The sequence below is a fragment of the Eumetopias jubatus genome, unplaced genomic scaffold (assembly GCF_037043125.1).
Source record: "Eumetopias jubatus isolate StellerSeaLion01/CBP00866 unplaced genomic scaffold, mEumJub1_p1.0 scaffold_13, whole genome shotgun sequence".
Lineage (NCBI taxonomy): Eukaryota > Metazoa > Chordata > Mammalia > Carnivora > Otariidae > Eumetopias > Eumetopias jubatus.
In genome coordinates, this window is record NW_028274819.1 from 17028709 (window position 1) to 17053062 (window position 24354).

General features: G+C 60.6%; 2 protein-coding genes across 4 annotated transcripts in view; both read right to left on the bottom strand.

Moving 5' to 3' along the window:
- Positions 1 to 99: 99 nt before the first annotated feature.
- MAPK8IP1 (mitogen-activated protein kinase 8 interacting protein 1) lies at positions 100 to 18806 on the bottom strand. 2 transcript variants are annotated; one of them, XM_028111204.2, is made up of 12 exons: positions 18705 to 18806; positions 7768 to 7873; positions 5562 to 5867; positions 3875 to 3956; positions 2774 to 3586; positions 2513 to 2588; positions 1775 to 1947; positions 1453 to 1562; positions 1244 to 1360; positions 1082 to 1152; positions 848 to 946; positions 100 to 518 (listed from the first exon to the last, which is right to left on the bottom strand). In XM_028111204.2, exons 1-12 carry the CDS (start codon positions 18803 to 18805, stop codon positions 446 to 448), a joined length of 2127 nt encoding a protein of 708 aa, XP_027967005.1. In that variant the 5' UTR covers position 18806; the 3' UTR covers positions 100 to 445. The 2 variants fall into 2 exon arrangements, with proteins under 2 accessions (XP_027967005.1, XP_087874078.1); XM_088017952.1 differs by lacking the exon at positions 18705 to 18806 and adding an exon at positions 8996 to 9066.
- A 3120-nt stretch (positions 18807 to 21926) lies between these two features.
- The window catches only part of CRY2 (cryptochrome circadian regulator 2), a 35052-nt gene continuing 32624 nt past the window's right edge, over positions 21927 to 24354 (bottom strand). For both annotated transcript variants that reach the window (XM_028111205.2, XM_028111206.2), the window contains one exon: positions 21927 to 23951. The gene's annotated coding sequence lies outside the window, so the exon portion shown is untranslated. The remainder of the gene's footprint in view (positions 23952 to 24354) is intronic.

Consider the following 24354-nt stretch of genomic DNA (forward strand, 5'->3'; position numbering starts at 1 on the left):
AGGGACTTCACCCCCACCTGCCGCAAAGTCCTTGGGCTCAGCCGGGCGCTGGGGATGGGGGGGTGGGGTGGGCACTGGCAGGTGGCATGGGCTTGGAGAAAGAACCAGAGGCCCTGGCAGGGGAAGCGACGCCCTGGGTGGGGCCAAGCCCTCGGCTCCTACGACGGACATCCTTCCTGGCCAGAGGCCTGCCACCCCCCCAGCCCCGCCGCCTCCCAGTCCCTGGGCAGCCTGCTCTGTCCTCCATAGATGCATCTAGTCCCATATATTACAATAAACTGCATTTGCCTCTCCCTAGAAACCCCGCCCTCGGCCAAAGGCCCCCACTTCCCCGTCCTCGGGTGGTGACGGGCGCCCCTCCTCGAGCAGTGCCTGCGTCCCATCAGCAGCCAGGTGTCCCAGCGCAGCCTGCGGGCCCAGGGATGGAGAGGGCGGGGCAGCGCGGCTACTCCAGGTAGATGTCTTCCGTGGGGCACGTGTACTCCACGAACTGCTTGTAGAACTGCTGGAATGCTCTCCTAGGAAGCAGGCAGACACCCAGGTGACGGGAAGAACCCCATTTCCACCTGCAGTTTTTCACCTGGAGCCTCGGCTCCCCGGGTAGGGCTTGGGCTTCCCGGGAGGGAGCTGCTCGTCTGCTGTCCCTATGGGGTGCTTCCTGCATGACACTGCCGTTGAAGGAGGGGCCCAACAGCTGGTCGGGAGCTACTCCTCAAGGCCACCCAGCAGGGCTCGAGGCCACAAGGCGTGCAGAGCTGGGAGGGGAACTGGCATGTGCTCTGGGGCTGGGTGCCCGGCAGGGAACACACACACGCGCACACACACACGCGCGCGCGCACACACATACCCCACGGATTCTGCCAGGGCTTTGGTGGATTCCTCGGAAACAAAGACATGGCAGGCAAACCGGTGGTCAGCGGGGTGCTTGGTGATGAACCCAAAGTACCTGTATGAGGAGAGCCATCTGTCTGAGGGCGGCGCGGGGGCTCAGCCCCCTCCAGACATACTCACAGACCCGCACCCAACCGACACAGCCCCAGGCCGTCCCCTCACACATCACTCTCTGTCCCCTCCCACTTACTTATTGTTCTTCGGATGGTATCCACAGAAAGAGATGTTTTTTAACTGGAAAAAGTGGCTACATTTATTCCCCTGCAGGAGGGAAATGAGAGGCAGAGTGTCATCAGCCGACAGGGGCCACAGGTGGGAGATCTGGACGGGGGCGGGCGGCTGGGGCGGTCACCTTGGCCTCCTGGGAATCATCAGCCTTGACGCCGATCTTCACGCCCCGCATGCTGATCTCCAGGACGCAGCTGGATGGCGGGTTAAAGTGCACGGTGAGCCGGCGGGTGGTGGCAATCTGTGGGTGAGGGGCGGGCATCAGGCACTGGGCGCCCCTCTCCCCAGGAGAGGGCGGGGGTCCCGGGCCGGGGGGGCGCGGGGAACAGGCACCTTTTGCATAGCAGCACAGAGCACGTCATTGCCCTTGTGGTAGGGAACCTGGACGGAGCCCAGGAACTTCACCCGGAACTGGTCCACCCAGTCGCTGGTTTTGGTCAGGGCTGGAAAGCAAGCGGGAAGTGAGGGCTGGCTGAGCCAGCAGAGGGGGCCGCAGTCCCCGGGTGTCCCAACTCGGCCGGGCCTCCCTTTTCTTGGTGGGAGACGCACCTAACGTCCCCTTTGCCAGGGCCCTCCCTGGGGCTTTGAAGTCATCTGGCAGCAAAGGGGGAATGGCAGGGGGGCCGGTGGCGCTGAGGAGGGGAAAAGATGCTACCTGCCATATGTTCCGGCTCCTTGGTGACCTCGATGGCATAGTAGGCGGGGAAGACCCCCCGGGCGCCCGTGCGCATGTTGTAGGCCTCGTACCAGTAGTCCTCAGCCTGCAGCTCCACCAGCAGAGGGTCGTCCACCTCAAGCTCCAGCTCATCTTCATGTCGAGGCACAAACCTGCCCCCCCACAAGGGCAAGGCAGGAATTCACCTGCAGGGCCTCCCCAGCCGGGTCATCTCTCCGCTCCCCACACAGCCCTGGGGGCAGGCGGCTGCCAGAGCGGCACCAGTTCAATAAACCTCCGTAAAGTCTCCTGGGTCTGTGCTCATGCTAGTTCCCGGGGAAGAGCAAGATCGCGCAGACGGGCACCTGCCGTCCAGGAACTTGTGGGCTCAGGGAGGAGGTACCCAGAGCCACTCGAGAAACACAGAGGTAACAGGAGATGAGCACTTCCCTGTGGAGGGCGGGCAGGGGTGTGCCTTGTGCATAGCTGGGCATCATCTCTGCCGGGCACCCTCCCCGGGCTCCGGCCCCCAGCCAGACGTGCGGCTCGGTCTCAGGCCCCAGCAGCACGGCCAAGGCCACACTGCCCTCAATTCCGCCGGGGTGGACCCTGGCCCCCTGGGGCTGAGCAGAGGGATGAACGCCAGCGTGAGCGCTGGGTCTAGGCCACGCAGGGATGGCAGCGGCTGGGACGGGTGGCCCCACTGTTGCCTGGCCGGCCCAGCCCTGCGACTCTTACCTGAATATGGCCCGGTGTGTCTGCTCCCGCTCCTCGCCATTGATGACACAGGAGAAGAGCCCGAAGGACTCTGCACCTGCAAGCGAGGGGGATGAGCTGGAGGAGAACCGACCCACTCCGGCTGAGGTCTGGCGGGGGGACAGGTAGCAGGCTCTCAGTCCTGACACCTTGAAGCAGACGGGCAAGGCCGCCTTCCAGGAACACCCTCGATTCGGCGCTGCCCCATCCCAGGCCCCCCCACCGCGCCCGCTGCAGACTCACTGGAGGAGCGAGAGCGGCCGCTCATGAAGACGTTCAGGAATTTCTTGGAGAAGTGGACGTCAGGCTCGTCCGGCGTGGAGTCCTCGGAGAGACAGGCCGGGGGCCGCGGCCGGGGGGCCTCCTCGTACTCCTCCCCGATGGCCGACTCATAGGGCGAGGAGACAGACGCACAGTTGTCATAGACGGTAGCCGAGTCGCTCTCGTCGCTGTAGTCTCCGAAGCATGGCCGCAGACTCACCAGCTCCAGCTGTGCGTGCTCATCCACCACCAGAGTGTACTTGACCGAGTCGTAGGACAGGGCGCTGGTGTCCGAGCTCAGCGAGGCCCGTGGAGGTGGCGGCGGCTCCCCGAGGCTCCCCCGCCACCCCCCGCCCGGCGGCTCAGCCCGCTCCGGGGACGACAAGCAGTCGAAGCCCTCGTCCTCCTCACTGATGGAGGGGTGCGGCCGGCCCGCCGCGGAGGGGTAGGCCGCAGGGTCTGGATCGGAGCTGACTGACATCCGGCTCTCGGCCGGTGGCAGGAAGGCAGACGTGGGCTCTGCAGGGTCCGGTGGCCTCTGCACCGGCGTCAGGTAGATCTCCTCGGTGGCCTCTAGCCGCACGTCCGCCTGGTAGTGTATGCGGTCTCGGTGCGAGTGGCCCCGGCTGCTTGGGGGGGCCGCGGGGGGGCCGCCGGGAGGGGCCATCTGTGTGGCAGTGCTGCGGCGGCAGGGGCTGTCGGTAGAGGTGCCTCGGTCCTTGGTGGTGGCGGGGCTGCTTGGGGGCGGCAGCTCATCGCTCAGGCAGATGTGTTCATGTGGAGGCGTCTGCTCCCCTGGAGGGCAGGCAGGTCAGTGCTCGAGGCAGGTGGCCTCGCCCTTGACTCCCAGGCCACCTGCCCCCTCCACTGAGCACGTGAAGGCTCCCGGGTGCTAGGCCACGGTGGGCTCTGGGGCCAGTGCTCTCACTCCCGTCCCAGCCGACTTCAGATGGGCCTGCTCAAGGCTGTTTGATGGACGGTTTACCGCACCTCGGCAAGATGGAGCCTGCCGGGTTGCTCTCTGCAGGGGAAACTGAGTCAGGGCAGGTGGAGGGCCAAGTAAGGGAAAGGGTCCTGACTTACCGGTCTTCAGGGGTGACGATGACCGAGACACCCGATCCTGCCAACTGTGCTTCTTGCCCAGAGAATTATTATTCAATGTGTCCTGTGCAGAAAACAAAAGGCCCTTGTGACAGAAGGCGTCAACAGTGCCCGGCACAGGGAGGTCCTGGCCCTGCCCCCATCAGGCCATCCCTAGGCCATTTGCTGCACCCCCCCCACACACACACACTTGCCAAGGGCCTCACCCCCAACCCTCCTTGAATAGCCAGGAGGGGTGGCAAATCACAGCCCTCCCAGCCAGACCTAATAGCTCTAGACGGCTCTCCCTCCTGGCTCAGGGAAGCTGGCCAACCCTTGGGGAGATGCTCTTATCAGCCTCAGCAAAGGTGAAGACCAGTATGTGTGGTGGTGAGTGGGGGAGGAGAGAGGGAGAAGCACGAGCCGTGTGAGGACAGAGCCAGACCCCAGTCCCAGACACTGTCTGGGGCTTTCCATGGTAGATGCTCACTTCCAGCCAAGTCCTGGGACTCAGGAAGCTATGGCCTAGGGAAGGGGCAGGGATATCCTAGGAGAAGCTGAAAAAAGGACGAGGAAGGGTCTCGCAGCAGCTGGCCTGGGGGGCCGGGATGAATCATCCAAGTGATGAATCAATAGCATGGCTCCCCCACCCCTCCAGGAGCACATGACTTGAGGAATGACAGATGTAGTTGTCAGCAGCCTTCCTTCCTGGATCTCCCAGGCCGCCCAACCCACATCGTTGGTGCCCTGGGACCCCTCTCCACCACGCCTACAAACAAGGCTCCCCACAAACGATTTAGGCTCCCTCCCCTGGGAACACACTCATAGGCCCTCACATTCAGGAGTCTGGCTGCCAAAATCCACCCCAGAGGATTCTGGGAAAGGGACCAATCCTTTGCCTGCAGCCCCTGCACCCTCCACCAACAGCCCCACCTCCCTGAGTCCCTCTTCTGTACCTCTCCTGACTGGGCCTGGAAGACAAAGGGCCACAGCCGGCTCTCCCCCACCCTATTCAACCCTCCTTGGCATCCAGCCACCCAGCCCAGGGGCCCTGGGCCCCCAACTCAGCCAAGCAGCTCCGCCTCCCATGCCTCTTCCCTGCCTTCTGGGAATTCCCAGCTGCCCACATCTCGAACTGCCTGCCCCCCTCTTCACAATTCCTCATGACCTTCCCCCAGCAACGACCACTGTAGATGCTCTTTTCTCCAGGCCTGCTTCTGCCCTTCACCAGGACCTCCACACCCTAAAGGGGAAACCCTGCCTCAGCCTGAGGTCCCAAGCTCCAAACCCTTGCGACTAGCCCTCAAAGCTCTGTTCTGTCCCCAAGCCCCCACTGCTCTCCTTACCCAGATCCTTCCACTGTCCCTCTCGCTCCCTTCACTCCTTCAAACCCTCCTCAAGGGTCCAAACCCTGTCGGCCTGACCTGGCCCCTCTCCCTCAGGGCAGATCGTACCTGCCCGCGGAGACCACCTCCCCTGGGCCCTCCCCCTTGGGAAGTCTCACCAGGCCGACTTCTCCCAGCGCCCGCCCGCAGCTCCCTCTCCCACAGCCCCTCCTCGTTCCTCTAGCCCGCGCCCCGCACTGGGCCGCGAGTTGCTCGGCCCCCACCCCACCCCCCGCCCCACGCCTCGCGCGCGCGGCCTCAGGGCACCGCCCCTTCAGCCCCGCCCCACGCTGCCGGCGCCTCACCTGAGACCGCGGCACCTGCGGGAAAAGGTTGAGCGTGGTGGGCCGCTTGGGCCGATACGTGTCTCCGCCGCCCTGGCCCTGGCCCTGGCCCTGGCCCTGGCCGCGGGGCGCGGGCTCCTGGCGGGGCTCGGCCTCCGGCGGCCCCGCTCCCGGCCGCCGCGCTGCGCGCTCCTCCTCCTCCTCGTCGTCGTCCTCGGCGCCGGGAGTGTCCCCCGCCGCGTCGATCAGGTCCATCTGCAGCATCTCGGCCTGCAGTCGGCTCCCGGCGCCGCCGCCGCCCCCAGACAGCAGCCCGGCGCGCGGGGGCTGCGCGGCGCGGACGGAGGGGCGTCAGGGGGCGGGGCCGGGGCGGGGCCGAGGCCGCCGCGCACCGGCCCCCGCCCGGGCGAGTCCATTACCTCGGCCGCAAAGGGGGAGGGCACGGGAGAGAGGCAGGAGGCCCGGCGAGAGGGGGCCGCGCCCTCCCGCCCCCCGCGAGGATGCGCGAGACCGACTGCTCCCCAATCTAGTCGGCGCCTTTGGCAGTCCACACCGTCCCCTCCCCACGGTGCCCGCCTTCCTGACTCTCTGCACCCTCCCTTTCCCTTGGCAACGGCCAGTGACCTCACCGGGGTTGTAAGCCGAGCCCAGAGTGAGGTCACCGCTGTTGCCATGGGGACGCAGGGTCGCCAAGGAGTTCGGGGCCCCACAAGGGATGGACGGGGGGGGGGGGAGGTTAGTATTTGAAGGGGGCAGCGAGGAAAACTGGGAAAATAGTCTCAGCCAGGCGGAGGATATGGAGGAAGGGCGGCAGTGCGAACAGGAGGACCTAAGCGCGGCCGGAAGAGGGGTGCCGGGGGGAAGGGCGGGGGGGCACCCGGACGCGGCACCTGTCCACAGTCCGAGGCCCCTCCAACCTGAGGTGTTCCCTCGGGCCATCCTAAAACTCGATAACTAGTCTACTTTCAGCTCTGCCACGAACTCCCCAGCACCCTGGACAGATCCCCTGCCCCGCCCCTGCCCCCAGCATTCCCTCACCTGTTAACTGCCTTCCAGCTTCCCAGGGAGGTGAGGACTCACTGGCGACAGTGTGTGAAAGCCCCCTAGAGCTTGTCTAAGGCCCCACAGGGTACACCTCCAGCTAGTACTGCCTCAGGGCCCTGGCTGGTCGCAGGGACCACCCTCTCCAAAACTCTGCTGGTGTGTGTTGGATGAAGGGGTGGTGTGGAATTCCGGAAGAGGTGTGTGACCTTAAGAGAAGCTACCTCAGGGCCCTGGGACCATTCCCTACCCTTGCTGGCCTGGTCAGAGCGGGGAGGGTTGGGGCAGGGGGTACTGCAGGGTCATCCTCACCCCTTGGTTTCCTCTTGCCTGGCAGAGCTTACAGAATCTCCGTAACAGGCAACAGGAGGTCACCCGGAAGCAGGCACCGCCCCCCCGCCCCCTCACACGGCAGCTCTCCTTTGCTAACCATTCTCCTAATACCACCTCTGCTTTGGCCACCCACCCTGCTGGGGGCTGCCAGAAGCTCTGGGCTCTGCAACCTAGTCCTGTGCTTTGCCTCCCGTTTCCTGGCCAGTGGCCCCTTCTTCCTGTTCTGAAAAGACACAGGGGGATCCCTGTCTGACTCAAGCTACCCAGATGCTGAGGACCTCCTGGCAGGATTCAGAACTCAGGGAACGGACAGAGCCATCTGTCCTCTGAAAAAGCCAGGAGACCAAAAGCAGCGGCAATGCTGGGTTAACCCTCCAGAGGAGCCTTCAGAACGGGGGGCTGGGGAGGGTGTGTGGGGCTGTGTGGCGTGGTTTGGTGCAATGGCAGCTGAGGGAGGGCCTTGGCTCTTTTTCTCCTGTCCCGAAGCACTGCAGATTCCACCAGACTCCACCCTTGCTCTGCCTCAGGCCCTCTGCCAAGGCCGCTCTGGAAAGGGTTTAGGGTAGTCCTGATCCTTCCTTTAAGCCTGGCCCTAACTGCTACTGCCTTCCATCTGAAGACCTCCTGCCCTCTCCCTTCTTGTGGGCAGTTGAGGGAGCTGCCTCTTGCCTTGGCCCCCCTGGCAAAAACAACCAAAAACTCCTGATTGAGCACTTCATTTCATTTCATGAGGATGCCATATAGACCCTGAAGGCCCTTTTGTAGATATGGGGATGCCTTCACTCCTGTCCCAACCCACCCTGTCCCTCACAGTCTCCCGCACCCCCCGGGGCTCCTGAGAGCCGGCTCTTACCCGCAAGGACAGAGTGTCTTTGCACTGCAGGCTAATGCCACACTCCTCGGTGATCTCTGAGAGGTCTTCATCCTCAAACTCCTCCAAGCTGATGTCATGGGTGAGCCTGGTGAGCATAGGAAGCCGAAGTTACCAACCCAGGGGCATTACTTAGCCCACGGAGGTCTTCCTAGTACCTCTTCTAAGGGGCGGCCCCTTGAAGGCAGATCACAGCCCCCAGAGGATGGGACTTGGTGTCCACCTGCACTGAGGCAAGGGGTAACAGGCAGGGAAAGGGGAGGCTCCAGGTTACTCCCACTCCTCCTGGCTGGGAGCTATCCACTCTGTTGCCAACCAGGAGGCAGTGCCTGGAAGGCCCAGCTGGTCAGAGCCTTGGCTCGGCCAGAGAAATGCCTCCCAGGGTCAAGGCAGGTGCCGAGGCCAGTTCACCCACGGAGAATGCAGAGTTGAGAAGCGACTCCAAGGGATGCCTGGAGTAGGGGGTTCCCCGTGCAACCCCTGCAGCGACAAAACCCAAGGTGCTGGCAGAGGCCCCTCCCCAGCCTCAGGAGAGTGCTCCATGCCCCTAGCCCAGGAAGACCAAAGCCTCTTGAGCCCTGTGAGCAAGTGAAGGGAAATCTGGTGTCAATGTGGCGAGTTTCAGCCTGTTCCATGAGAGACTACACCCCCATTCTGGGTTCTTCATTTCATCTCTTCAACCACAAGATTGCTTGCCCAGCGCACAGACCCTGAACAGAAGGCTGCAGAGGGCTCAAGGAAGGCCCGAAGTTGGGGCTAGAGGTGTCATGAGCTCAGGGGACAGACCAAAGCACATCGGTACCACAACTCTAACTGGCTGTGCCAGAACCCTCTCCCCCCGCCCCCCAGGCCAGTGCTGTGCCCCCAACCCCACTGCAGCGACTGTCGGCTTGTCCCCAGCGCCTGGCTCACCACCAGCCCTGGGCACTCCACCTGGCTTGGTGTGGCTGGGATGTTTGGGAGAATTCTGTTGGAGGAAGTTGGGGCCAGTTCTGAGCCTTTTTCCAAATAACACCAGGAGATTGAGACACAGAGCAAGGGACACCCAGGAGTCCAAGGTCACCCAGAAGAGGTGGTGACCCAGCCCCCGGGGGGGACCTAGGAGGCCCACACCCCCTGCCTCTTGCCTCAGTCAGACCAAACAGAGACCCAGAGCTCCATGGAGCTGCCCCCCCGGTGTCCCCCGCCCACCAATCCCTATACGCCCTACCAGCGCTCCCACTGATCCTCCAACCAGCTGTCATTGTCTGGGCTTGAATCCATCTTCAGCACCAACTTCATGGAGAGCCCTGCCCGGCCGGGGGGCTGCAGGGCCCCAGGGCCACCCTCTCATGCCCAGAAAGGTTGGGAGGCCTGGGCTCAGGGCAGGGCTGGGGCCTTGGGCCTCCACTGCCTGGGCCTGCCTGTCTGCGTCCTGCCCACTGCAGAAGCCTGGGGAGCTCATTAAAAATAGATGGGCCAGCAGAAGAGGCAGTGGCTGCCGACCCGGGCCCCAGCCCCAGCACTTCCCAGCCCAGCCCTCAGCTGCAGGCCGCTGCCTTCCCAGCCCGGGCCGCCCCGCAGTGGCGCTGAAGCTGAAGCCGCCCCTGGTTGCCACCTCCCCCTCGGGATCGGGTTACTGCAATCGAAGCTACCGGCTCTACCTGCCCTTCTAATGCCCCTGTCGGGGGCTGCGGTGGCCCCCCTCCCTGGCCCAGGCTCATAAGCAGATGGCAGAAGTCTGGGATGTCTCCCCCCAAAAGCCAGCCCTGATCTGCTTTAAAGGGCCAGCACCACATTCAGGGTGCCCGGTGGTAAGATGCGGGGGGGGGCTTCTGAAATTTTCCATGAATGGATGCCCCCATCTACACGGCAATGCGCTCAGCCCTCACACCTCCTCAGGGAGGCTTCTGCGGGCCCAGGCAGCATCCAGACAGTGGCAGATGACCAAGGAGGGTCTGGACTGCCTCTACCGACAAGCTGGATGCACGACAGAACCCCGCCACCCCCCCAGAGTTTCATCCTTCAGCACCCAGGACGTGCCTATGGGCACAGGAGGCTCCATAGCCAGGGCTAAGGACAGAGCAGGTGTGGACCTCTCAGGGCAGGGCTGGAAGGTAAAGAGCTTTCTGTCACCGTGGAGCGCCATCCACAGAAGCTGGTAGGCCCCGGAGGGAACAGCAGAGAGGGCTTCTGACCAGGATGAGGGAGCTGGACAGATGAGGTGCTCCTTGAGACCGGGGAGGAGGACCCAGGGGCTGGCACCAAGTAGGTGGTCAAAAAGCCCGGCTGCCTGGACAGTCAGAGAAGGCACTGCAGGGACTCTGCCAGCATCAGGGAGCTGCAGGATCACGGGGCATCTGACCCAGAGGTGCCCTCAGGTGCCCCCTGCTCTGCCAGGAATCCCTGCACACCTGTGCACCTCCTCCTCCTCTCTGCCAGGTCCTGGCCCGGCTCCTGTCTCCGCAGCCCCAGACCTCCCCACTGGCCTGCTCACCTCAGTGCCCCCATACCAGAAGCACTCCACCCCATCCACCACCCTGCAAAGCTGCCAGAAACACCACCCTTCTGTCCCCCCCCCCCACTCACAATCCCCTAAGGTTCCCTGCTAGTGGCCGACCCCTTGGCTTGGCATTCAAGGCCTCCAGCTCTGGGTGTGGCTGCATGTGCCTCCTGCACCTGCCTCCCCGGGCTCTAGTCCAGGGCTTGCTTCTCGAGCTGTGCTTGCTGGAGAAGGTTCAGTTAAGCCCACTCCTCCAGGAAGCCATCCTAGCCCCCCCCCCCCCCCCGCCGTGCCAGTGCCTTACAGCCCGCCTGGCAATGTTCATTGGTCCCCGGGCAACCCCTCACTTGTGGCTGGTGTCACCATCTGTGTGGATGCAAGGCAGTGTGGTGAGACAGACAGAACCAGGCCTCTGTCAGACACCCCACCGGGCTGCTCCGAAGGTGGATGGAGCTCGCACTGCCCACCCTCGTACCCAGCAGGTGAGGCACGCGGGCCCCCACCCGCCCGGCTCCAGCTGGGCTGCATGCTCCTGGAGGCTAAAGCTGGTGGGTCATCTTGCACACGCGAGGCCCCGAGTACACGCCTGCCAGATGTTTGTCGGCGGACATCCTTAGCATCTGCCTGCTCCTCCCCAACCACAGTGTTCAGGGCAGGCCCGCAGGGGAGCTTTCTCAGCTCATCTCTACACCCTCAGCATTACCCTGTATCCCACAGCCTGGGATGGCAGGTCTGGGGGCAGGCAGGACAGCCGTAGCCTCCTTTACAGCGAAGGGCACTGAGGTTAACTGGACGGTGGCGGGGGGAGCATGGGGCCGGGCCTGAAAGCCCGCACCGGCTTCCAGCTCCAGTGGGGGAGGTGAAGGGAGTTTCTTATCTGACTTTTTCTTCCTAAGTGTGGCAGGATGGCAGAACAGTCCCCGCAGCAGGCTTGGGGACAGGAGGTGCAGGATCAAATCCTGGCTCCTTCACTTAGGACTGGCCGCTCCATTTCCTGAGCAGCTGTCGTGCCCCGGCCGCCAACTGGCTTCGTGCTCTGCGTCTCCTTCAGTCCTCACCACCACCTGGGGAGATGGTCTTATTTTGCCCATTTTCCAGATGAGGAGCCCTAAGGCTCCGACAGAAGGTGCCGTGAGGTTTCCCATAGCTGCGCACCCCCTCAAGGGCGCCGCTGGGGATTCCCCGAGTGGAGCGGTTGTGAGTTGGAGTGCTGTGAGGGGGCCACAAGCAAGGAACAAGGGGACGGACTGGTCAGGCAGTCGCCTTTGCAAGTCACCCCCCACCTGCCCTGCCCCTGCCCTTGGCTCTGCTTTTCCAGGCACTGGATGTTCTGGGTCTCCGTGGGTGGGGTGGGGGGAGGTGGGCTTCGTGGAGGGAAAGCTTAACAGACCCTTGGGCCCTCCAGGCTCAAGGCAGGCAACTGTGGGGAGGAAGGGAGGAAGAAGAAGCTGGAGGGGAGGAGGGAAGAGGGGAAGGAGGGAGGCTGTCCCCTCCTGATCCCACCAGCCCACCTTTCCCCTGCAAACTGGAGCCCTGAGCACCAGGGGGCCGTCTCCAGCTGCATCACACAAGCCCCCGCAGGTCGGCGTCCCTCACCTCCAGATCTGGAGGCCTCAGAAGCAGCCTGTCCTCGGCGCTGCTTGTCCGAGCTTCCCGAGGTCTCATCCAGGTTACCGTTCGGTGGCTCTGTGTCATGAGTTTGCTCTCCTGGGACCTCCCTGACCTCTGGAGTCTATCTTTATATTTGAGGCCCTTCTTCCTGCATGAACCTCACCTCCCACTCTGGTGCCCCAGTCCTCTCTCCTGGCCAAGCTGGGTCCTCACTGCGTTCTAAACATGCCGCCAGTGCTCCCCACCTCTTCCTGCGATGAGCTCTCCAAAATGAACAAACACGCCCTCGCGCGTGGGTGCTTACTCTGTGGCCTTTCCCCTTCCACGTGCCGTCACGTCTCCCTGCAGTCCTCCTCGTCCCACCAACGGCAGCCTAGCCCGCTCCAATTCCTCCTCCCGGCAGTGGGCTGGGTTAGGAGTGCGTGCAAAGTATGGGTTAAGTGGCAAAGGCTTTAGCTGAGTAAGGCTGAACCTGAGCCAGGCATTTGGCTGTCCAGAGGCCATTCCTGTCTCCCCATTCCTGGCTGTCTGGAAGCGGCATCAGGATGCCCCTGAGGGACCCTGGGTCCCGGCCATGGTGCCCACGGGCCCCTCTCACAACTGAGAGCATCTGTGGTTCCAGTGTCCAGCCTGTCCCTCTGTGGCCCTGTGCATGCTGAGCCAACAGCTGGCTCCCAATGGGTTCTCCGCTAGGCAGTTTCCCCACTTCCCACCGGCTCCTCTACGGGCCACTTTCCACGGGGCAACCAAAAGCAACATCTGACACACAAATCTGGTCTGGTCACCCCTCCCCAGCTCAGAATCCCTTAGTAGCTTTCCCTGGCCCTTAGGGAAAGGGGTGCAAATTCCCTGTGGCCTGAAGGCTTAGGAGGGCCCCCCTCCACTCTAGGGTGTCATCATCGCCCCCCCCTGCCCTGCCCACCCCCCTCCAGCCCCAACCAGCTCCCTCAAAACCTTCCCTGACTTCCCTGACCAGGCAAACAGCCCTGCTACTGGCTCTCTTAGGCGCACCTGCTGGGGTTTCTGACCACTGTGATTATAGCTTTGGGTTCTGCCACCAGTGGACAGCTCCCCTTGGAGGCAGCTGGTCCACAAGGCAGGACCATGTCTCTGTTTTGATCAACAATGTGGTGCCTGGTAGCTACTTAATAAATGTTGACTGAGTGAACCAAAGGTCCTTCTAGCTTTTCCCCTTAAAATTCTCTAAGTCAGTTGTCCTTCCAGCGCAACTTTCTGTGTTCCCACCTACGTCAAAACCCGGGGCAGAATGTGCAAGCGGGGTGGGGGTGAGCCCTCAGCTCTGAGTGGACACTGGGGTCAGGCGAGGTTTATTCCTCTAGTCCCTACCTCCCTCCCCGACCATGTCCACGCTGGAGTCCTCACCAGCGAGCGAAACGCTGAGTCCAACCCTGGAAACAAGTCCTCAGGGCCAATCCCTACTTGGGGTTATAATGTGTCTGATGGGTTTACAGTGCTGGGTGCTGATAATGTAGCCGGAACTCTGGGATCCAATGATTGGGCTTTTGAAAAGCTGCCCTGAGAAAACAATCCCACATGTGGAAACCTTTATACCCAAGGATGCGTATTTTGCATAACTGCAGACTGAAAACAACCAAATAGCCAAATAGCTCAGCACGGGGCGGGGGGGGGGGGGGGGTGTGCTGGTTAGATGGGGGCTGTCGGGGGTTGGAATATATCATCCAGTCTCTCAGACAAGCATTATAAAGCCTGGGCATGAACGTGGAAAACCGCAACTGGCATAACGAGCAAAGGGAACGGAGGACCCCATGGTTTCACGTGAGGAATCACACGCAGCAAGAAGCACGAACACGGACATGCCTGTGAGGTCTGGTGGGACCTGGGGAGATCTCTTCTCCTCTGCTCCCCCCCGAGAAGCTTTCTGGACTGGGTCATGCCAGCCTGGCCCCAGGCTCCCACTTGGGGTCTGGGGCTGCTGGCTCTGTCGTGGAGCACTTTCCTGAGGGCAGGGGGCCCTCATGTTCCACTTGGCACCGACTCCCTACCCTTGTTCCAATGCGTGCACAGAGCCCAGGCCCTGGGACACCGCCGGGAGGAAGGGGCAGAGGAAGGACGGTGCTGGCTGCTCTGGGTGCCCGGATGAGGCAAGGCCCACAGTCAGGGCTGGGAGAAGACTCTCCGAAAGAATACAAGAGGAGGGCCAGGGGACAGAGATAACATCCTAGAATGGGTAAGAACCCCTAAGTGGGGATGGTGGCAGTGACCCCATTTTGTAGGATCCGGCGGGGCGGGGGGGCCAAGCCAAGAATCCAGAGGCCGACTTCAAGGCTCCAACATCAAAGAGGCGAGGGGGCGAAGACCCTGCGTGGTCATGTCTGGGCAAGTGAGGCAAGTCAACACTCTGGCCCCACTTTGGGGGTTCGCTAGGAGCACATTCTACCCCAGATTCTGCAGGGCTCGGAGTTGGGGGGAGGGTGGCTCCAGCAGCAACAGCGGTTCCAGAACTCCTCCCCGCCGCCGAAACAAGGCTGCTGGAACCAGCCTGGTGGCCACGTCCTACACCAGCTCCCTGCTCTCTGCTGCCCCCTGGGTAGTAATGTCCTCTCTGAGGCTTTCGGGGCCACCTCTCTAAGCTGAGACTCCCAGGGTCTCTGGCCCCAGCCCCATCCTCTCCAGTGACCCCAGGCCCCCAGCCAACTCTGCCTGAATGCTCCAGTTGGGTCCCCAGTGCCACCAACCTCAAACTCAGGAGGTCTACTAAGTTCGCCTCCCTGCCTGCCATGCCTCTCATCTCCCACAGGGCAACCCATCTCCAAGGGGCCCAGCATCATCCTGGACTCCTGCCTCCCCAACCCCTTCAACCAGATACCTCCCCCAGTGGGCTAACCCTCCCACCCCCGAAATCGTCCTCACGTCCTCTCCTGCCCCTTCCTGTCACACGCAGGATGGCCAGCCTCCCAGTGGTTTCCCTGCCTGCCTGTCCATTCTCTACCTAGCGGCCGGTGTGACCTTCCCAAGACAGCGATCCAATGCTGCCATTCCTGCTAAATCTTTGCCACTGCCCACTGACCCGCAGGCCTGGGCTTCCCTGGGCCTCTGGCCTCAGTCACTGTCACACCAGCCAGCCTGTCTAGTAAGGCCTCGTCTGTCTGTCTGACTCCCCTCTACACCTGCATGACAGTCAGGCCCACGGCTGTGCCTCTGGAGCATCTGTCCAGGGAGCCCTCCAAAGTGCAAGTATTTGTTGAGGGAAGCGAAGGAATGGCCACGTGTGTGTATAATCCCATGAAGAGATAAACGAGGAGGTCTCTGCGCCTCTCGGTAGCCACATCTCTCATCTGCAAGGCAGTTTGGGGAGGTTGAAACCACACCATCCCGGCAGTCACGAGGCCTGGGGTCTGCCACTCATGTGCTGTGTGTTCTTGGGGAAGCCACTCACCCTCTCCTGTCTCCTCCTCAGTAAAGGGGGGGCAGTCGGGATGAGCTGATTTCTGGGGTCCCCTCATCCAGAGCTCTCCTCCCCCATGTCCAGAGCAGAGGACCCGCTGTACTTTCCCGGAGCATCCTTCGTCCCTCCCACATGGCCCGCCCCACCGCCCCTCCCCTTTACCCCACCCCGCCCCCAGCTCAGTGTAGCCAAAGGCTATGTTTCTAAAGTCTCTTTTCTAGAGTTTTCCTTCTAATGAACATGTATCACTTGAATGTTAAATTCTCTCTTCTAAGGCGCCTGGGTGGCTCAGTCGTTAAGCGTCTGCCTTCGGCTCAGGTCATGATCCCGGGGTCCTGGGATCGAGCCCCACGTCGGGCTCCCTGCTCCGCGGGAAGCCTGCTTCTCCCTCTCCAGCTCCCCCTGCTTATGTTCCTGCTCTCGCTATCTCTCTCTATCAAATAAATAAGTAAAATCTTTAAAAAAAAAATTCTCTCTTCTAATTTTGTAAGTTACAGAAGTAATCTATAGCTCCTTGTAGAAATAAGTCAAATCATAAGAGCAGTGTGTCAAATAAGTGAAATCCCTCCCCCAGTACCACATCTACAATAACAGGTAACTGACTGGAGCATTTCTATCATCAGAAGGGGGGGGGGGAGAAGAACACCCATCTATTTAAACCAACTAGCAACAAACGGACGCTCTCTCTCCAGCCTCCTCATCCACAGTGTGCTTACCCCCTGCACACACTCTCCCCGACTAGTTCCAGGCTCTCTTTTCAGGGTGGCTCCGAAATCAGACTACCTGCATCCAAACCCCAGCTCTGCCACTTACCTAGCCTCTGGAGGCCTCAGTTTCCTCATCTGCAAAGTGGGGATAATAGTAACGCTCTGTTTATATGGCTCTGGTGAGGACGAAACGCTTTTGCATAGAAAGCCCTTGGAGGGGCGCTGGGCAAAGTGAGCACCTCCCGGGGACTGGCGCATCCCCTCCTTATCCTCTGACAGCAGAGTCTGTTACTCTCTGAGCTCCAGGAGGCCTTCGCACACCTGATCCTGCATAATCAACCAGTAAGGCATTCTTGAGCACCGACTCTGTGCTGGACACTGCGCAAACCAAAGTTTAGGTATTGTGTCCTCTGCCTTCTGGAAGTGGACAGTGGTGCAGGGGACGCACACGTAGTAACAACCACAGCCCTCGAAACAGCCAATACATGCTGTCCCATCCAGGTCCCAGGACCGTCCTGAGCAGGAGCCAACCCTGGCATCGTAGAGAAGAAACGGGGGCTCAGGGGGTTAAGTGCCCAGTCTTGGGGCACACAGCTAGGAAGGCTGAGCCAGACTGCAAACCCGGGCCAGTGGGATCCATGACCCCACCAAAGAGCTGTGAGAGAGCAGTAACCACCCAGGGTTAACCCGAGCTGGGTGAAGGGCTGTGCAGGGCAGGACAAAGGAAAGGTCAGCGGGGGCTGCTGGAGCAGGCAGGGCGGGCCATGTGGGGCTGGAGACACTGCCCTTATTATTCCCAGAAGCTGGCCTTGTCCCCACAGCCAGGCCACAGTGTCCTGGAGGGCTGGCCCACGCCTTAGCCTTGGCGCGCTGCTGTTCTCACCCACCTGGCCCCGATAGAACACTCTCCCTGGCTGGTGTCCACTTCATCGGTTCCCCTCACTAAAGCATCCATGATAACCTGCACTGTCACTGGGGATCTGGAAGCAGGTAGAGGGAGGCAAGGCTGTCCTTTGGGCCCGAGACAGGGCCTGGAGGCTGAGTGGCCAGAACACACACAGACAGCCCCAGGCTCTGACTTCCTCAGGGGCCCTCAGGCAAGCCACTGCCTTACTGAACCTCAATCTTGTCATCTACAAAATGGGCAGACCGATACCCACGCCCATGAGGGTAAATGAGCCTGTACTGGGAATGCTCTGAACAGTAATGAGCTATATAAATGCTCACCAGCATGGAGGGCGGACACTTGTTGAACACCGACTTGATGCACACTAAGGAATCAATATTAATTAGCTCACCTGACAGATGGGACTGGCGGGTCACTCAGCTAGAAAGCGGTGGAGCTCAAATTTGAACCCAGGTTCTTCTAAGCAGTTCCACTGCAGAGGGGCCTCCTGGTAGGCAGACAATATTTGCCTCTCGGCATTGCGGGTCATGCCAGGGGGAACCGGTCTCAGACCTCAGCCTCATGACCACAGGCACCAACCACAAAGGCCCCAGTCCCAGAGCCCTCACGCTTGGCCTCCTCCATCTGGTCCCCTCCCTCTCTTCTTCCCGGCTCCTCAGCTCAGGGCCTCAAGGGAGGTTTCCAGTGCTGATGATGCCATTAGAGATCCCCAGGGGTCCCTACCCACCTGAGGGCCAGGGAGCCAGCAACCCCTTGGTCAGAGAGGGGCTGGCGCCAGAGCCCAGCTGGGGCCTGGCTGGGGTGAGGGGCCCAGGAGAGGGGAAGGCGCCAGTTCGTTAGATGGAGAAACAATGGGGTAAGTCTAGGCCTCCTCTTAGGCTCTGCAGCAGTTACACCCTCCTCTTCCTCCTCTCCAAACGGGGCCAGGATTATGATGGAGGGATATCCATCCCTTCCCCACAACACCCACTGTCCACTTCTCTAAAATCCACCTTCCAATACCAGATAGTGGGCAGAGAGTGGGGTGAAGGGGAGCTCAGAGCATGGTCCTGGGTACTTGCTCCAGCAGGAAAACCTTCCACCCAATGTCCTTGGCTACTCCTGGGCTGTCCAAACCAGACTTCCCCAACCAGAACTGGGCGTGGAGTCTCCTGGTTGAGTCTGAGCCTTCTGCACCTGCACACACCTGACCAGGTCAGTGCCTGCTCAAATCCACAGAGCATCCTGGCCATGCCAGTCTTGGGAGTTAGCCCCTCTGACCAGACAGGGCTGGGGGAGGGGTCCACGACTTCCTCCTTCCAGCACCAAGGTTGTCAGTTGCCCTGTGAAACTGGGACCCACGAGGCACCCCAGCCTGCTCCCATCTCTATTCAGAAGCTTTCGGACTGGGCATAAGGAAAGCCTTAGCCTGCCTGCCTCCTCCGGGATCTCAGTCCAGACCCCAGGCCCTGCCGCAGTCCCAGAGTCGGGGAGAAGGCGGCTTCCGCGCCCCCTCCTCCAATTCCAGCTCGGAATCTCCTAGCCTAGGACATGGAATGGCGGAGGGAGCTGCACCACTGGCTATGCAGCGGCTATCAGCCTGGACTTGAGGCTGAGGGGGGTTTCTGGGGACTCTGTCCAGGGAGGAGACCCCATCCCCACGCCGCTCTCTCGTTCTCGGGATCGGTGTGTGTGTGTGGGGGGGGGTGGGTGTGTGTGTTGGGAGCTGGGGGCCGGGGGCGGCGCGGAAGCCGGAGCAGATCCGCCCGGGCTGAAGGGCGGGGCGCGACGGCCGGGGACTCTCACCTGAAATTGGGCGGCGACGCGATGTGCAGCCCCAGGAACGGGGAGGCGGCAGGCGGGGACGCGGCCCCCCCGCTCAGGCCGCCGCTCTCTCGCTCCGCCATTCTCCGGCGCAGCCCTGGCCATCCGGGCGGAGCGCGGCGCAGAGGCGGCGGCGGCGAAGGCGGCGGCGGCGGAGGGGAAAGAGGCGGGGGCGCGGCGAAAGGCCGCCGCCGCCGCGGGGCTCGGCTGGGGCGGGCGCGGCGGGCGCACCTGCGCAGGGCAGGGCGCGGCTCCGGACCGCGCGCCGCTCTCGGGACTAGCGCGAGCTCCGCCGCGCGCCCCCGCGCCGTCGCCGGGGTCTCGTACGCTCCGCCCCCGCCCCGCCCCCGGCCCCGCGAGCCCCGCCCCGCCGGCGCTCTCCGAGGTGCTGAAGTGGCGGCGCAGCGGCCCCTGGGCTGGCCCAGCCCGGCTCTGAGTCCCACACTGAGGACTCTGCCCTCTTCCCCATCCGGCAAGGTCCTCGTGTCCTGCGGGTTCTGCCCCTCGGGTGGGCCTAGAGCCCGGGTATAAGGGAATTGATGGCGGGACGCTGGTCCCCAGGGCCCTAGTTGGTCCCCAGCAGCAGACAAAGAAGGCGGACAGGAAAGGAGGGTCATTGGAGGAAGGCAGAGAAAGGCGAGATGGTGTCGGGTGTGGGCTAGAGCAAGCCAGGTTTGGAGTCAGGTGGTGTGAAGCCTGGCTTCCCAAGCGAATAGGTGGTGTGGCCTTGCATTAGTGACTTCACAGTCTTAAGTTTGATTTTCTCATCTGTGAAATGGGGACAATAATGGTCCCTCTCATGGTTGTGGTGAGGATGAAAAGTGATACAAGTATGTTGTCACTGGAGGCAGGGAACACTCCACCTCCTGCTAGGATCCAGGTCTCACTTGAGGGACCCTCTCATGGTCTTTCCCTAGAGGGTCTTCTCGCTAAGATTGACCCAAGCTCCCCTTCAGCCCCGAACAGCTATTAATGGTGAACTGAACCCTTCCTCTTGGCTTCTCTCAGTTTCTCCTCCCTCACACCAGGACTTTCCCAGATTTCTCTCACTTCTCACTTAGCACCTCAATTGCATGTCCTGCAGAGCACCTCTCTTTTGCACCCACAGACACCCCATGGCTGGCTTCTCACATTCTAAGACTAGGAGCCAGCCTTTATTCCTGCTGCCATAGTTGACTTCTTGGGATTCTTCTTGCGGTTTTTCTGTTCCCTCCAAGATGTCTAACCTCTGCCAGTTTCGGCCATGGGTCCCTTCTGGTCTATCCCCTAAGAGGGCTAAGCCCGTGAGTTCTTCTACAGAACACAGACTACTGGACACTCAAACTGCTGGCCAGGGCTAGGGCCCCAGCTTTGGTGGGTCAAGAGCCTCCGACCAAACCTCACTGGTCTCTCTGGCCTCCTGAGAACTGCAGAGGCCTGTCCTTACCTCTCTCTGAACAAGGGGCAGAACAAACTGTTTCACAGCTTCTGGGATCCTATTTGCAAATCTGGACTGCTTACTGATGTCACCCCCTTTTCCTTCAATGTAGCACCCAGAAAGGAGCTGCAGGCACCTGCCCTTCAGGAAACAGCTCCCCACCTCCAGCCCTGAGAACATCCTATTACCTAGTGCCAAAGGCTCTTCTCCCTGCCTGTGGGCCCAGAGGAGTGGCCACTTTACCTTTCCTGCTATCCTGGCTCAGCCTTTTTTTTTTTTTTTTAAGATTCTATTTATTTATGTGTGTGTGAGAGAGAAAGAGAGAGAGCGTGAGAGGGGGGAAAGTCAGAGGGAGAAGCAGAGCCCCCGCTGAGCAGGGAGCTCGCCGTGGGACTCGATCCCGGGACTCCAGGATCATGACCTGAGCCGAAGGCTGTCGCTTAACCAACTGAGCCACCCCAGCGCCCTCAGCCTCCTTTCACTAGGACCAAACAGTAACCACCTTCTGCTCAGAGGCCTGGCTTTTGCTCCCAGGAAAGCAGTCTTGCCACTGAGGCTAATAATTGTTGCTTAAGAGTGTGTGCTTGCCTCAACTAGGAGCATCCTCAGGTCAAGAGTGTGTGTGTAAGAACTCCATTTTCCAGAATCTTCTGCTTAAGAACAAAGCTATTGTAGCTCCTGAGGCCAAGCCAAAGCCACATTAGAGAGAAGCCAGGAGATGGGAGAGGGAAGGACAGGTCCAGGTCTTGGTGGGAAGGAGCTTCAAAGCAGAGCTAAGAATGAGATAAATCCCAGCACCAAGTTCCTCCCTTTCCCCCCTTTCTCACTCTGTGCAGGGCAGTTTGTGTATTCTTGGGCCCTGTCTGAGCCCCTGCCCACATGAAGTTGGGGTGTGGTATGAGCTAACAAAACTCTTCCAGGGATCCAAGGCTAGAAACCATTGTAGAAAAGCCCATATACACTGCAGAAAGAGGCAACTCTCTGGCCAGATGCCATGAGACAAAGCCAGCATCCAGGCCCTGGGCTTGGCTGTGGGCAGATCTCCAGCACCTAGCTAGAGTCAGTGCTTGCCGCTTGCATCCCCTCCACACCACACAGTGCTCAAGTGGCTGAGTCGAGATAAAGGATGGCTTGAGGGCCTGGAGAGAACCCTGCCGCTGACTGAGGTCGGCCCTGGGGCTTTAGGTGGCCCAAGAGGCTGAGTCACTGCAGGATAGCACTCAGGAACCTCATCCTGGGCCTGGAGTGCTCTGTACCATTCTGATGACTAACCGCCCCCACCCCCAACTCTGGCCAAGCTCTGGAGCTGCCACTAGTCTGTCCTGCCTGCTCACCTAGGGGCCTCCTGCTTCCTCCATCTCTATCCATCACTCTCCTCCCTGCCGAGTCTGAGGAGAGGTGAGAAACTCCTGGTTCCAGCAGAACCAAGATGGTCTGGCATAAGGCTTCATTCAGGCTCAGCCTTACCGACTCCTTCCCAGACCTCCCACAAGATTGATGACAACACAGCTTTGCTCAGACAGGATCAGACATTTATGAAACAAGTGAATATTCACAAACTGTGGGAGAAACACACCTTCCCAGTAATAAGAAAATCTCTGTATAAAGTGCATTTTGCCTGCGACCATCTCTTCCCCATGCTGGCCCTTGGATTAGGATTTGGGTCAATGTTCTGTGGCAGCCCCGGGGACACCTGGGCCAGAAGAGGGGAGGCATGAAGCCATCGTGGAGCTCTGGGCCACTGGATGCACCCTCCCCTTACCCCCACCCTCCCAGCTCCAGGAGTGGACTGCTCTATTCCACTGGGAATGGGCCAGCTTGCCAGGGATGGTGAAGGAGGGGGAGGTGGTCCCGCCAACTTGTACCTCAGGGAAAAGGGCCATCATCTAATAGGCAGGAAAAGGGAAACATCCTGGTATTTGCAGGTGCTGCTAAACAAATCCTGACTCTGGCCCCAAGCCCTCGGGCATTCTCAGTTTCTCAAAATAGCCCTTCCAGACTCGCTCTCCTCCTCTTCTGGCAACAGCCCCCAATTCTCTTTCTTTCTGGCTGGGGCTAGGGGAACAGGGAAGACCCCAACTCAATGCTCTGAAAAGACACCATCACCCGCGCCCTGCTTCCCCCACATGATTACGGGACATTTCTAGTGGGGGTGACATACATACAACAGTTGGACTCTAAAGCAGCTCTCTGGCTGAGAAAACCTGAGGACATCTCAGGAAGAAGCCTGTCAAGGTGCTGGACAGCTGAGGGAACAGAGGCCTGACCCCAGGGTTCTGGTCCGAGGACAGAGAAGAACAACGAGGGACAGGGCAAGGGCCAAGGCAGTTAACAGCTATGAGGCTAGGGAAAGGTCACAGGGGAGGTAGAGAGGAAAAGGCCCAGAGGCCAGCTTAATGTTACACATGAGGACAAAAATCCAAAGAGCAACTAGCCTCTCAGTTACACACGCACCTGTACGTACACACACGCACGCACGTGCGCGCACACACACAAACACACACACTTTGTGGCTCAAGTGCAGGCCACAGGGTGGAAGGAAGACTTGCTCCAGCTGACCACACAGTCCTTTTCATTATGTCTTTCTTCACATAGGCCTTCGACAGTGGGAGGGTCGAGGTGGGAGGCTAGGCCACTCCTGGAATGCAAGGCCTTGGCTTCTCTGGGTCAAACCTCCCACCTGCTGCTTCTGGAAGGGTTGGTGTGCTGGGTGAGGTCTCTACTCGGACATTTCCCAACTGTCCTGGCAGTTCCCACCCGAGGACACCTGCCGGGGTCCTTGGTGTCCAGCTACTGGGAGAGCTGATATGGCAGCTTGGATGCTGATCAGTCCCAGGCAGGCCCCAAAAGCCTACAGACCACGGGACAGAATGGCTTTCCCAGCTGGGTGTCAGCTGACCTCAGTGGCGGTGCTGCAGTGCGGCCAGGGGAGCCAGGGGGCTTTCTGCCACCCGAACCTGGCTTCTTCCCGGTGGAGGCACTGAGTCTCCACAGTCAGCGCTGAGGCTGGCGCTCAGCTTCTGAGGAAGGAACAGTAAAAGCTGGGATTCAATTCCTAACCTGAGGTTTTCAGCCCCAGAAAGGTGGATGCACTTTTTAGGCTGGCGTCTACAGTACTGTGTACACGGCACACTAGTCAGATATCTGGGTGTACCTCCCTATGATGGTGGCAAGTTTTCAGATCTGTTTACAGCCTCATGCTCAGTCCCAGATGCCTGAGAGGGCTCTGGAGGACCCAGTGGCAGGAAATTTTAAAATAAGGAAGAAGCCAGACCAGGTGATTGTATCTGGACAGCATCTGTCTCCTCCAGCCTGCCCAGCCTTCCACGTCATAAAGCAGGAACACTGCAGGGCCCTGGCTGCTTCTAGAATCCTATGCTCTGGACAGAAGCCAGCAATGTCGCCCTCCCGCTCCTCAGTCTGCTGTGATGAGAGAGGGGTGGGGTGGGGTGGGGCAGATGCCAGAATCCCAGCTAGGGTCCCACTACTCTTCTATTTGGACAAGGCAGCTGGCTCCCAGGGGCAGGTCTGGCTGAAAGTCACTGCCATGACCTTCAGCCTCATGTCTGGAGGCTGAGGCGAAGCTGCTACATGTACTCCTCCAGCCCAAGCAGTGATCAGAATCACAAGAGTGTAAACAGATGCATGCACACGCAAACAGGCACACCACTCCTTCCCCCGCACACGCGTACACACATGCACACATGTTCGCTCCGTCTCCGTCGGTGATCAGCTTTGCTGCAGGTCGCACTCTGCTGCCGTGGCGGCTGCTCGGGCTCCCAGGCTTCACTCACGGAGCTACAGTGCTGCGGCTGAAAGAGAAAAACAAGGGCACAAAGGAGTGCTCAGGAGGCTGCTCGTTGCCTGGGGACACAAGCTCCTCAGGCTACTTCTCTGGGGACACTCAGACCGGGAACTAGGAAGAGCCTGGCGTGAACTGCATGGGCCACAGTACCTGGGATGCCACCGGGGGCCTGATCACTGCCCCTCGGAGGCATTGATGTAGGACAAGCTCCCCCTGCAGGCCCTCTGAGCCTCCCTGGTTCCAGGGCTCAGGGCAGGGGGAGGAGGCCATATGGACTCACCTGAGGCCTTGGGTGATACTCGCTCAGAGGACAAGGGCAGTTTTCAAATCGAGGCACAGTGGCGGCTGCCAGAGACACTCAGAAAACAAGCTGGAGAAGAGAAGCCAGCTGGGACCAGTAATTTGAAGAC